Raw genomic sequence first — 11,932 nt, 5'->3', positions numbered from 1 at the left:
TCCAGTTGGTAGAATAAAAATTAATAAACGAGTTGTAAGACACGATTTTCTCACTAGGCCCAACCCTCTACAGACCCCCTAAACAAAATTCCGTGGGCGGATAAAAATAAAAACCCACGAGTTCAAATTCCAGATAATAAATGTCACGCCGCATTTTATTTATATGAAAAGGTATGAATATTATTTTACTTAAAATCGATTTTTTTTTGTATGAAATTTATTTATTTTAGCATAAAGCAAATTTTTAGCGCTAAATTGATTTGCGTAAAAAAATACGGAAACCAGATGTCTGGAAACGTCAATGAGCATTATGAAGGCGACGAAACCTGTTCTGGACGCATTTGGGACGTCAGCTTTGTAACAGAACAATCTGGTCGTTCATTATTTGACACCGACCTTGCTTCTGACTTCACCATTGCTAAAATGTCTGGTTGTGACATAACAAATGAAATCAGTAAACCGTCTGAAACAGCTGACAATCAATTGTTAGAAGATTGTGACGGCATAATTGTTCGGGCTAATTGGACGGAGAACTTGCAGACAAAAAATGACGGTGGGTTAATCAGTTATAAATAATTAAATCGAATACCTAATAAATAAACCGTTTCTATGGGTAACGGCAAAGCTAGCTGTTATGTCAATTTGCCACTGTATCTCAGTTTGCATTTAAAAGTACATATAAGTGTTTGCTAAGTGTACTTTATTGCTCGCCCTTTTCTGAGTTTTTAGTAAGTCAAGCCCAATATTTCACCTAAGGTGTATCAGTGTAGGTACAAGTCCCTTAATTCCAAGACATATCACCATCCTATTCAATCATCAATCAATTTATTTCGTTTCTCTGACATAACCAACGCAAAAAGTGAACAGACAAACAAAATGCAGAGATACCTGGACGACTAGCTTGAAGGCTTGAACTTGAAATACAGTTAAAAACGTACAAGTACGTGCTCACCCACCAAAAAAATAAATAAAATTAAACTAACACAGAAAAGAGTGGATGCGATTCAGAATCGAGCAATACTTTTAACGCAAATAAAAAAACAAAAATAGCAAAATTTAGGTGGATAATTGAATGTAATAAATTTCTAACAACTTCTCCCGTCTCCGATTTCTGAAAATTTAACGATCCACATGTTTGTCTCCAATTATGGTTTATTGGGAAATCACTAGAATTAGTCCCTATTGTCGAGTCCGAATCAACGTTCCTCCTAAGAGCTTGCTTAGTTGCACGGAATAGAAGGCCATGTGAGCTTCAAAAAAAGGACTGCGCGGAAAAATAGAAAAGAACACAACAATACTTATAAATGCAGTGCGCGGCAGAACGAAAGAATTGCGCGGGCATTTTCGGCCAGCTATGCGGCCGCGCAGCTCTGAGGGAACGTTGGTCCAAATTCCTGTAAAATAGCATAACATTTTTAGCATATAACCTTTTCAGGAACTGTACAATCCCGTGACAGCATGACAAACCGACGATTAAGCGACGAAATGAGTGTTCGAAGATCCAGCTCCAGCTACGGACTAGTACTGGTGAGTTCGACACTTTGTTTATTGGATCATGGTCGTAACCGAAAATGTTCAAAAGGGGGGGGGGGGGGGGGGGGAAGGTTAAAATTTCTAATTGCCAATTAGACCTAACATCTAGCGCAGTGGTTCTCAACCTTTTTTTTTGTGGCCCGTTTTTTTTGCACGTAAACTCTTGTGGCTCATCAACTTTTTATTGCAAGAGAAAAACTACAAGAAAAAGCAAAATGTTTTTGCGAAAATGGACACTTAAGCGTTTATGTTTAGAATGAAAATTGCCACTCCGTTGCAGAAAACATCATTGTCATTGATTGCTGCTACAATCAAAACTAACTATCGTGATATAAATAAAACTAGCAATTTTAAATAGTTCTGTAACCCGCCTCAAAATCCTCCACTGGTTGAGAACCAGCAATCTGGAGCAGCGTTTCCCAAACTTTTTTGGCCACGAAACACTTAGACTTTCTATCTCTCCCCGCGGAACACCAAAAAATGGAAAACACCTAAAAGTGTAAAATTGATAAAGAAAATTGATGTAATGCGCGAAAACTAGCAGATTGTTAACTAAAATATGTAATATATTGCATTTACCGTAAATGTTTTGTTTCTTTTTTTAAATGCTGTGTATATGAATCGATAAATTCATTTTATATTTCTATGTCGTTTACTTTCTATTACGTACTGTTTGCCTTCAATGTTACGTAACAGTGGAGATAAAAGTAGGTTGCTGCAATTTCACGAAGTGCAGTGTATTTATCTGCTGAATCGAGTTTGGCGGACATAAGTTATTTTGAAGCAAGCAGTTATTTAACATGAGCATTCCAAATCAAAACCCGGCAAAGATGAAGAAGGAAGATATGACCCTTTTGCATTTATTCTTTAGGCCTACATGTTTGCTTTTGTCAAAACCAAAAACGCTGTAAACTTGATATTGAAATTGACAGTCAAAAAGCTGGGCCGAAACGAAAATGCCACTACCCTGGAAAAGATAGACCGACTGTGACGCGATATTGAACGGTCGCCAGTTGGGCGACAACTTCAGGATCCTGTGATCGCTATGACCAATTTAGTCGTAATTTTGATCTCTTTTCCGCGAAACACTCGGAAGACGCTCGTGGAACACTATTGTACCGCGGAACACAGTTTGGGAAACGCTCATCCAGCGGGTCAGTCGTGGAATCACGGGTTTTCAGGAGTCTTGGGGTCAAGCGTTTTAAGCTACGAAAAATTGTAATGTACGATACCTCCTTCTCCCTTGCTACACTTCTGGTATGGATCGTTTTGCTAAACTGTTGGGCGACTTTTTTAATGTGGAAAAATTGCGGATCCTTTAAACGCTTAAAATACTGCAATCATCCAGTTCTGAATGCAGATTTCGCTGGAACTTGATTATTACCAATTTGTTATTTAATAAAGTAACCGGTGTGTTTTTCTCAAATCTTGCATTATTGCATTCGTGGCAGGGGCTTTGTACAAAAGATCAAAAATTGCTAAAATTTTGGCTGTTTAATTTAAATTCACGTGAACACTATTTTTTGATTCCTCCAAGCGTGACCGCTCATGTCACGTCTGTACTTGGTTTTGATTACGTACCCAAGTGCTCAGCCACATTTACGTGTGGGTCGCTTAAAATAACCGGTTTATTATAAAATACCTATACCACGTACATTATTGGATTCCGTGTCCGTATATTGAAGCATTACTCTCTTGTTATTTATTGCGTTCTTCTCCGAAAAATTTCCGGTAAACACCGATGGAGTAAAAAGCTAAAGTCTGCATCTCTGAACCTAATCGGGAAACGAGACATTTTCTGTGTATATACAGTATCGAGTATTCGGTGCGCTAGAGGGCGCCGAAGGACCGAAACTCACAAAGCCGTCGACCACTTCGCGATGTGGCGAAGTAATCAAATCTGAAATTATACGGTAATTCGTAACCTCGCGACAGGAAAGTCGATAAGACGACTTAAGAATATCGCCAACCAACTAGCACCTTCCATGGGTTTACCAGTCCACGTCGGACATATTTTTTATACGTCGTCGTTTTAAACCCTGTTCACTCTAAACAAGGCACTGAACAAGCAGCAAATACAGTAGTGAAGCAAGAGCGTAGCCAGCCCCAAATTTTCTCTCAGTCCCTCCCACTAGCTTCGCTTAGGATTCAGTATCCTTTATTTCGTAGTGGGATGGCCTGATCTATATGTTCTACATGTTTCTAACGATTTTTAAAATCTGATCTGATCTTCAGTCAGAGATCGGTATCCTTTTATTTCGGAGTGAAAACGCGTGAATTTGTTGTAATCGAATTTTTTCAAAAAACTAATTATTGGGACCTGGACTGGTAATTAGATCAGAGGCCACATTTGAAAATTAATCGAGTCGTCTTATCGGCTTTTGTTTTCCGGTATATATTTAATTTCCTCGTTATTTACCAGGTTCAAAGGACAAGTCGAGAGAAATGGTCCCGGAAGATTGATTTTCTTCTCAGTGTCGTTGGATTCGCCGTCGACCTCGGGAATGTTTGGAGGTTTCCATATATCTGCTACAAGAATGGTGGAGGTAAATGTTTTCTCATAATGCCAAAAACAAGTTTTTATTGCTAGGGATAGTTCATAAACAAAGTTATTGGCTTTATAGCTAACAGACTGCAATTCACTGAAACTTCAGAAGTGCACAAAATATAGAGCAACAATAACTATGACTCAGTTAAAGGTATGCCAGGTATGACACAACAAATAACTTACCGTTGCCAGAATTAAGAAATAACAAATTACCTAAATAAACCAACATGGATATACTGTATATACGTAAGTTGCCACAATATGTAGAACGATCCCTTTTTTGGTATTGGGTACAAGAGTGAATATTATATTGCTTACTATCGTTAGATTATTCATAATAATGTTTGCTATACTTGACAATCATCTTTTTGCTATTGCTACAAACTATTCAATAAGCTGACTTTAAAAAGTGGGCGACGTACCTAGGAACAGTCGTCATTTATTCGGACATTATAAAAAATTCAGAAGCAGTCCTCATATGGTGAATTCAAGGTCAAATTTCAATTGAGAGATATCTGAGAAGATAATCAACGCTAGTCATCAGTACTTTACTTATCACAGTAGTTTTGTAATTTACGTAACGAGATCTCGCACTTCAAGCAGCTGTCCTTAAAAAGTACCGACTACTAATTTATGTGTAGTATACGGTAGTCTTCTGGGAATTGATTTCGACCACTGTAGCTAAATTAAATCTCTATCGTAAAAACATCTGATATATATAGCCGATCAATATTCAAAACATAAAAACGTAATTTATAGCTTACAAAGGAAATGTCAAAACTACAAAAATCGCTGCAATGTTTACAACCATGCACGAAAGTCTACCTGGGCGAAAGCGCTAGATTAAATTACATCTATTACGTCACGGTTGATGGCTGATTAGTTAGGTCTTGTTGAGTAAACAAAAAATAAAGTCTCGAAGAAGCCTTAGTAGCTAGATTTATAGCGGTGGTTCCCAGACTTTTTGATATCGTTATTCGTTACACCAAAATTTAATTACCAGAAGCTCAATTATATACCCATTTAATAGAATACAGTATAGTCATAGAGTTATCACCTTTTCTTTGACCAAAAATGGCGATAATACTAACAACTATTGCATATTCTGAACCGACTTTACGATGTTAAACTTGCGCTGGCTCAGCCTACAATCTGTACGGTGAGGTATTGATATTATGTCTCTACGAACGAATGACAATATGACTAGGCTAATTGACTATATTTAGTATATGTCCAAATTTTATTATCATGTTTATATGTATTATATTCCATGTTGTATTGTCTCTATTTATTGATGTTTTCTTTTCCTACCAACTCCTCTGTACAAACAGTTGGGCATACTCCACCCTTACCCATGCTGCCTATATTGCTAGCCACCCACCCTCCTTGCACAACTGTCTGTATGAAGGACCATATTATACTTATTTGATTTATTGCATTTTATGCTTATCATAAGGGGTGTCTGCCGCTCTTTCATGTGTTTTAGGCCAGTATGGTCTTGTGTATACATCCCGTCTTCAATGTTGATATTTACTAACTCCTGTGTTTTTGCTTTTACGAGACGAATAAACATACCACAAAATTTTCATTGACGAATTTATAATGGTATTGCAGTGTTTGAAAAAGTAATTCGAGTTGGTCAGATGATTCAGACCTCAATGGTTGAAATTGATTATTCCTCTTTCTCACGTAGCATCTAACACCTATTTATAAATCTTCGTAAGGACGAGAATTATTTCCAAAAAATTTCACGTAAAATGAACATTACTTATTCTTCAATTACTAGTAAATACTGACTTTACCTTATTCAGATGACATGGAACACTAGTTACTAGTAATATAATATTTTAGTTTCATATTAATGGGGCGCGAAAGTCTTAAGTGCTTAGGGCCATTGAAAGCCATGATCCGGTCGTGGTTGTATTCAGTGGTGGGATTCAAATTTTTTGTCAGCCGGTTCCATCAGACAAATGTCATATTTTTCAGCCGGTTCTGTTACAAAAAGTCATGTTTTTTTTCAGCTAACCGGTTCGCTGATCTCTTAAAATTTCGTGAGACGATTCTATAGAACCGGGGCGAACCGGCTGAATCCCACTACTGGTTGTATCCCGATAAACCGCTTGACATGTGATGGTGTTTTGAGTATTGGAAAAAAAATGTTGGTTCGACGCGTTCTTTGGTAGATCTCTCTTTATTGAAACGACCTCTGTAAAGTGCTATTGAGCTATTGTATAGACACCAGATTAGGAATGGGTTATGCGGCCCCAATTGCCATTTGAATGGCCTCCGCCGTAGAGGGCTATGAATGTTTCCTCGAGCATTGACTTCCTTGTTTATTTTCGTAACAATGACCAATCAGCAGTAAGACAACAATGACGTGACAATTGAAATTTATTCAGCCACTCAGTCAGGTGTTCAAGTAAGGGTGAAAACATTGCCCGTTTTTGCAGTTTTGCGTGTTATTTGCCAGTTTCCGGTTGTGTTTTCAGAAATTAGTTTTAAATCGAGAAATTTATTTGACAGCATGTCAAAGAAGCTTTAGTTTAGTCGTAATATTCAAAAATTAGTCCTGGAAGTTGCGGTAGGCTATACGAAAAGTAAATATCAGTACATTTCAGCGGCACGTAGATGAATATTTTTATATATAAAAATAATGATGGTTTTGGCCATTTAAACTTGCTTGTTAACGTCCACTCTTAAACTCTCAAAAAGGGGCAAAATTTGCAATAGTAAAGTACAGGGAGAAGTTTTTTGGGGACAAGGCTCGGGAAACGTCCTTTGGGCTGCCTCGTAGACCGAATGTATGAATGGATTTATGATCACGAGCGTAATTCGAATCGCTTCATACTTAGATAGCTAACGGGCCATATATATTAGACAGCATGTTAGGAATAAGGATAGATATATGGCTAAACTAAAAAAATTCAAGTTCTACCAAAAGTCGTATCAAGTCACATATCAGTAAGTACCCGAACGGAGAACGGGGCCGCGTTCGAAAAGGGTCGTGAAAAAACGTACTATAAACTATAAAAAAAATGTGAAAATTTGTATGATAACTCGCAAAATATTCTTTAAAGAAGGAGTTGATGACATACTCCAGCGGTTTCAAAGAGGGCGACCGTTTGCTAAGTGCGCCGCGAAAATCAACAGAATTGTGCTGAACATAACTGCAATATGATTGCATTTTTTACATATATATATGTATATTGTATTAATTATAAATGTTTTCAATAAATTCATTGCCTTTGTTCCTTAGGCCTACATTTTTGTGAACTTCAAAAAGAATATTGTACACAGTAACGATCACAAAATTGAGTTTTATTTAAAGGAAGCCATTTATTTTGTGTGAGTGCGCGGTTTTTTCGTTGATAATTTGGCGCCGCATGCACAAACAGTTTTGGAACCGCTGGCGTATCCTCCATGCCGATCTACAAGTAAGTTATAATTTTAGACTTGCGTGAGACCACATTTACCGGCCTCCGACCGACCCCACTATATGTTATGGTCTGACTCGGCAATTACAAAATCCCACACCCTCCTTAAAATTTCATGGCTACGCCCTCGAGTGGCGGTTTGAGTTCTGGTTGAATAATGTTGGTTTGGCCTCATTCGTAGAGGCTTGTTGGCTTCATAAAAAAAGTATAAGACTTTATACTGAAATACCTCGCGAAACATTCCTAAAAAGGGAGTTGATGACAACATCCCGACCGATGTATGAGTAAGTTATAATTTTAGACTTGTGTGAGTGTGAGGGAGGAATAACTGACTAATTAACGAGTCTTTGTGAAGCGCGTTCGTCAGCAGTTTTGACAAAAAATAACAACAAAGCGATTCCTCGTAAAAAAGATGAAATTCGCGATGTGGCTATAACAGAATATTATCATGGCGATAACTAGTTGAACTTCGAAAATTCTAAATGTTATATCTAGTCAAACTATTAACACGCGGTGGCGACAGGGACGTAGCCAGCCAGGAGGAGGGGCTTTAGATTCGGAACATTACCCCCCCTTTTGCTCTTGAAATGTAAAAGGGGGCATTTTTTTGTATCATACATAGTAATTACTTGAAAATCTACATTTTCCGGACTCCGACCGACCCCACTATATGTTATGGTCTGACTCGGCAATTACAAAATTTTACACCCTCCTTAAAATTTTCTGGTCACGCCACCGAGTGGCGGTTTGAGTTCTGGTTGAATAATGTTGGTTTGGCCTCATTCGTAGAGGGTTATTGGCTTAATAAAAAAAAAGTATAAGACTTTATACTGAAATACCTCGCAAATCATTCCTAAAAAGGGAGTTGATGACAACATCCATACCGATCTATGAGTAAGTTATAATTTTAGCGTCATGTGCGTGTGAGGGAAGAATAACTGACTAATTAACGAGTCTTTGTGATGAAAACATGTCAGCAGTTTTGACAAAAAATAACAACAAAGCGATTCCTTGTAAAAAAGATGAAATTAGTGATGTGGCTATAGCAGAATATTATCATGGCGATAACTAGATGGACTTCGAAAATTTAAAGTGTTATATCTAGTCAAACTATTAACACGTGGTGGCGATAGGGACGTAGCCAGGATGAGGGGCTTCAGATTCGGAACCATAAAATCCCCCCCCCCCCCCCCCCCCCTTCCCCCCTTTTGCTTCCGAAATGTGGAAGGGGGGTATTTTTTTGTACTCCGACCGGTCTCGATATCTGTTACGGTCTGACTCTGCAATTACAAAATTTCACACCGCATAAAATTTCATGGCTACGCCCTCGAGTGGCGGTTTGAGTTCTGGTTGAATAATGTTGGTTTAGCCTCATTCGTAGAGGGTTATTGGTTGTATAAACAAGTATAAGACTTCATACTGAAATACCTCGCAAAACATTCCGAAAAAGGGAGTTGATGACATACTCCATACCAATCGTGTGCGTGTGAGAGAGGAATAGCTGACTAATTAACGAGTCTTTGTGATGAAAACATGTCAGCAGTTTTAACAAAAAATAACAACAAAACGGTCCATTGTAACAAGGAAAATTATCGGCAAAAAACAGAATATTGTCATGTCGGTAACTAGCCCACTGCTAGGACATAGAAACAATTTAAGGTTGTCATCAAACCTATTTAAAATTACTATAGTTGGTGATAAATTTAGTTTTCTTTGTGTCATTACAGTTAAACTTTGATTGTAGTGACAATGACGCTGTTTCAGCTACTAAATAGTGATTTTTATTCTAATTTTGTTAGAGTGACAGGGTCTATTGTTGCGTAAGAATTTTGTGTTTTTTTTGTATTTTTTAACTCGGACGAAAAAGATAATGGGCGTATGACTTTTGTGCAGCTAAAATAGCCCACGAAAAAAAAGGTTGAGATTCACTGATCTTTTCAAAATAATTAACATGTGGTGGGGTTTGAATTTTGGTTGAATAATGTTAGTTTGGCTAGTACAGTGGTTCTAGATCTTTTTTCGGTCTCCTGAAGTATGCGCACCAAGATGTCGCACAACCTGACCCCCAAACTGGTACACAACCTGAGTTCAGGTTGTGCGCCATCTTGGTGCGCATACTTCAGGAGGTCCCTTTTTATTTATTACGTAGTCGGTGGAAGATTCTAATCAACGAATGGCCTCATCTATAGAGAGTTATCGGGCTTTATAAAAATGGGAGACTTTATACTGGAATACCTGTCGAAACATTCCTAAGAGGGTACCAATCTATGAGTAAGTTATAATTTTAGCGTCATGTGCGTGTGAGAGAGGAATAGCTGACTAATTAACGAGTCTTTGGGATGAAAACATGTCAGCAGTTTTGACAAAAAATAACAACGAAACGATCTATAGTAAGCTGGTTTGATACTGTAAATTTGTTCACGTATGGCCTAACATAAGACGAACTTTTTTAATCTGTCCAGGTACGGTCATGGCTACAATAAAGCTTGTTGGTATGTTTAGGCTTGACCGTGGATAATGGGGTGTTGTAGCAGTCCCATATGCACGGCCAGGGATAACATAAAATGTGTTAGCTTATACGCACACGATTCTTGAATGATAACAGAACAATAAATGAAACTTGATATTTTATATAAACATAATGACAAAAAGTAGTTTTTTCGTCGCGGATCAAAGTACGATTTATCTCGGGTCAGTATCGTATTGACACATTATGTCCGATTCATAACGGTACCACGCTTCATAAACATGTTGCAGCATAATCTATCATACCTACATCTTGGAGTTCACTATGTATCTCATAGCTGCTACCCCTGAAGCTTCTATTTCATCATTTCTGTTGGGTAATTTGATGGTATTGCATACGAAAGGAAGTTCGTTTATATACTTCAATCACACATCGCCAAAATTAAAAACGAAACCTGTCAAGAGATAAAACAAAAATATGCTATGTACGCTACGTTATTTCACAGGGTGTTTTCACTTTTTGAGCATGAATTGTTTGAACATATTGGGATTTGAAATTTACCAATCAAAATTCCAATGGAATGAGTTCTTAGCCCCAAAAAAGGGGTCGCGAGCCATGAAAGGTTGGAAACCACTGTTTTAATTGCTATTTTACCGAAGCCGTTGTTTTGAAAAATATTTTTAATCAAGTGCATTCTTCGTACTAAATGCATCCTCTACTAAATCTGGGCGCGTCCTTTCTATTAACATTAGACCCTTACATAAAAAGTAGCTCTTCACGGATTGGTGGCTTCTAATCCATAGCCTTGTATGAAGTGAACACACCAAATTTTATTACTCATTTATTTTCAAACATATTTCCATTAAGTGCATATTTCTTGCTAATCTTTTTTTAATAGTGGGCGCGTCCTTATTTGCATTAGAACCCTCTTTTTCCAAAAATAGTTGCTCCCCAATTATTAGTGAGTATTTATACAGACACATGTTCGGAATGAAGTTTTAAAAACTTGGTACAAAATGCCTATCCACAATATTAACCAAAATTTATTTCTAAATATATTTCACTTAAGTGCATTTTTCTTGCTAATCCTACACTAAATGTGGGCGCGTCTTTCTTATTAGCATTAGAGTATTAGACCCTCTTTCTTTAGAAAAATTTAAGCACCCTTTGTATCAGATTGTGCAGAGTCTTGTACAAAATGAAAGCATCAAAACGACGTATGTGAAAAGCCCATCTACAGCTAAGTATGTATGAATGTATGCTTGCTTATACAGGGCCGTATTCGAGTTGGATGCACGGAAACTTCAAAAAATGCATACCTAGAATAAATATCAAATTTTGAAAGGCTTTATTTTCAAACATATTTCCATTAAGTGCATTTTTCTTGCTAATCTAGCGGGCGCGTCCTTATTTGCATTAGCCCCCTCTTTTTCCAAAAATTTGCTCCATAATTATTAGTGAGTATTTGCACAGAGCCATGTTTGGAGTGAGGCGTAAAAACTTGCATATCCTCAGTAATAACCACAATTAATTTTTAAATATATCTCATTTAAGTGAATTCTTCCCGCTAATCCTTCAACAAATGTGGGTGCGTCCTTCCTATTAGCATCATACCCTCTTTGCATGCATTCTTGTGCTTTGCTACGCAATATTGACCTAATTAGCGCATATATTTGCTGACAAATGCGCGGAAAAGTCTGACACAAAAATTTTGATGGAAGATGGTAATTGGATTATTCAATTAGGCGCGGAACAAATAAAAACAAATGCAAGTAGTTAGTGAGGCTTACGTGAATTTTCTTGTTGTGTGATGGCCTCGACCTGTGTTTCTCAAACTTTTATGCACCGTCGCCTCCGTGCAGTAATTTTTAAGTCATCATGGTTCCTGGCAATGCAAAAAAACGTGTCAAGTTACAATTAAACAAGTAGACCTACTTTTTTCAAACTGTG

The 11,932-nt window shown here is 37.5% G+C and overlaps 1 protein-coding gene across 2 annotated transcripts in view; it reads left to right on the top strand.

The window, feature by feature from the left end:
* Window positions 1-257: 257 nt before the first annotated feature.
* Window positions 258-11,932, top strand: part of LOC120326659 (sodium-dependent serotonin transporter-like) — a 33,729-nt gene continuing 22,054 nt past the window's right edge. For both annotated transcript variants that reach the window (XM_078112044.1, XM_078112045.1), the window contains exons 1-3: window positions 258-553; window positions 1,436-1,527; window positions 3,956-4,079. In XM_078112044.1, the coding sequence (XP_077968170.1) occupies window positions 286-553; window positions 1,436-1,527; window positions 3,956-4,079 (484 nt within the window). In that variant the 5' untranslated portion in view covers window positions 258-285. The remainder of the gene's footprint in view (window positions 554-1,435; window positions 1,528-3,955; window positions 4,080-11,932) is intronic.

Source organism: Styela clava, chromosome 4 (assembly GCF_964204865.1).
Source record: "Styela clava chromosome 4, kaStyClav1.hap1.2, whole genome shotgun sequence".
In the NCBI taxonomy this organism is placed as follows: Eukaryota; Metazoa; Chordata; class Ascidiacea; order Stolidobranchia; family Styelidae; genus Styela; species Styela clava.
Note: the sequence above shows the minus strand (reverse complement) of the source record. Positions and strands in the feature narration are given on the sequence as shown.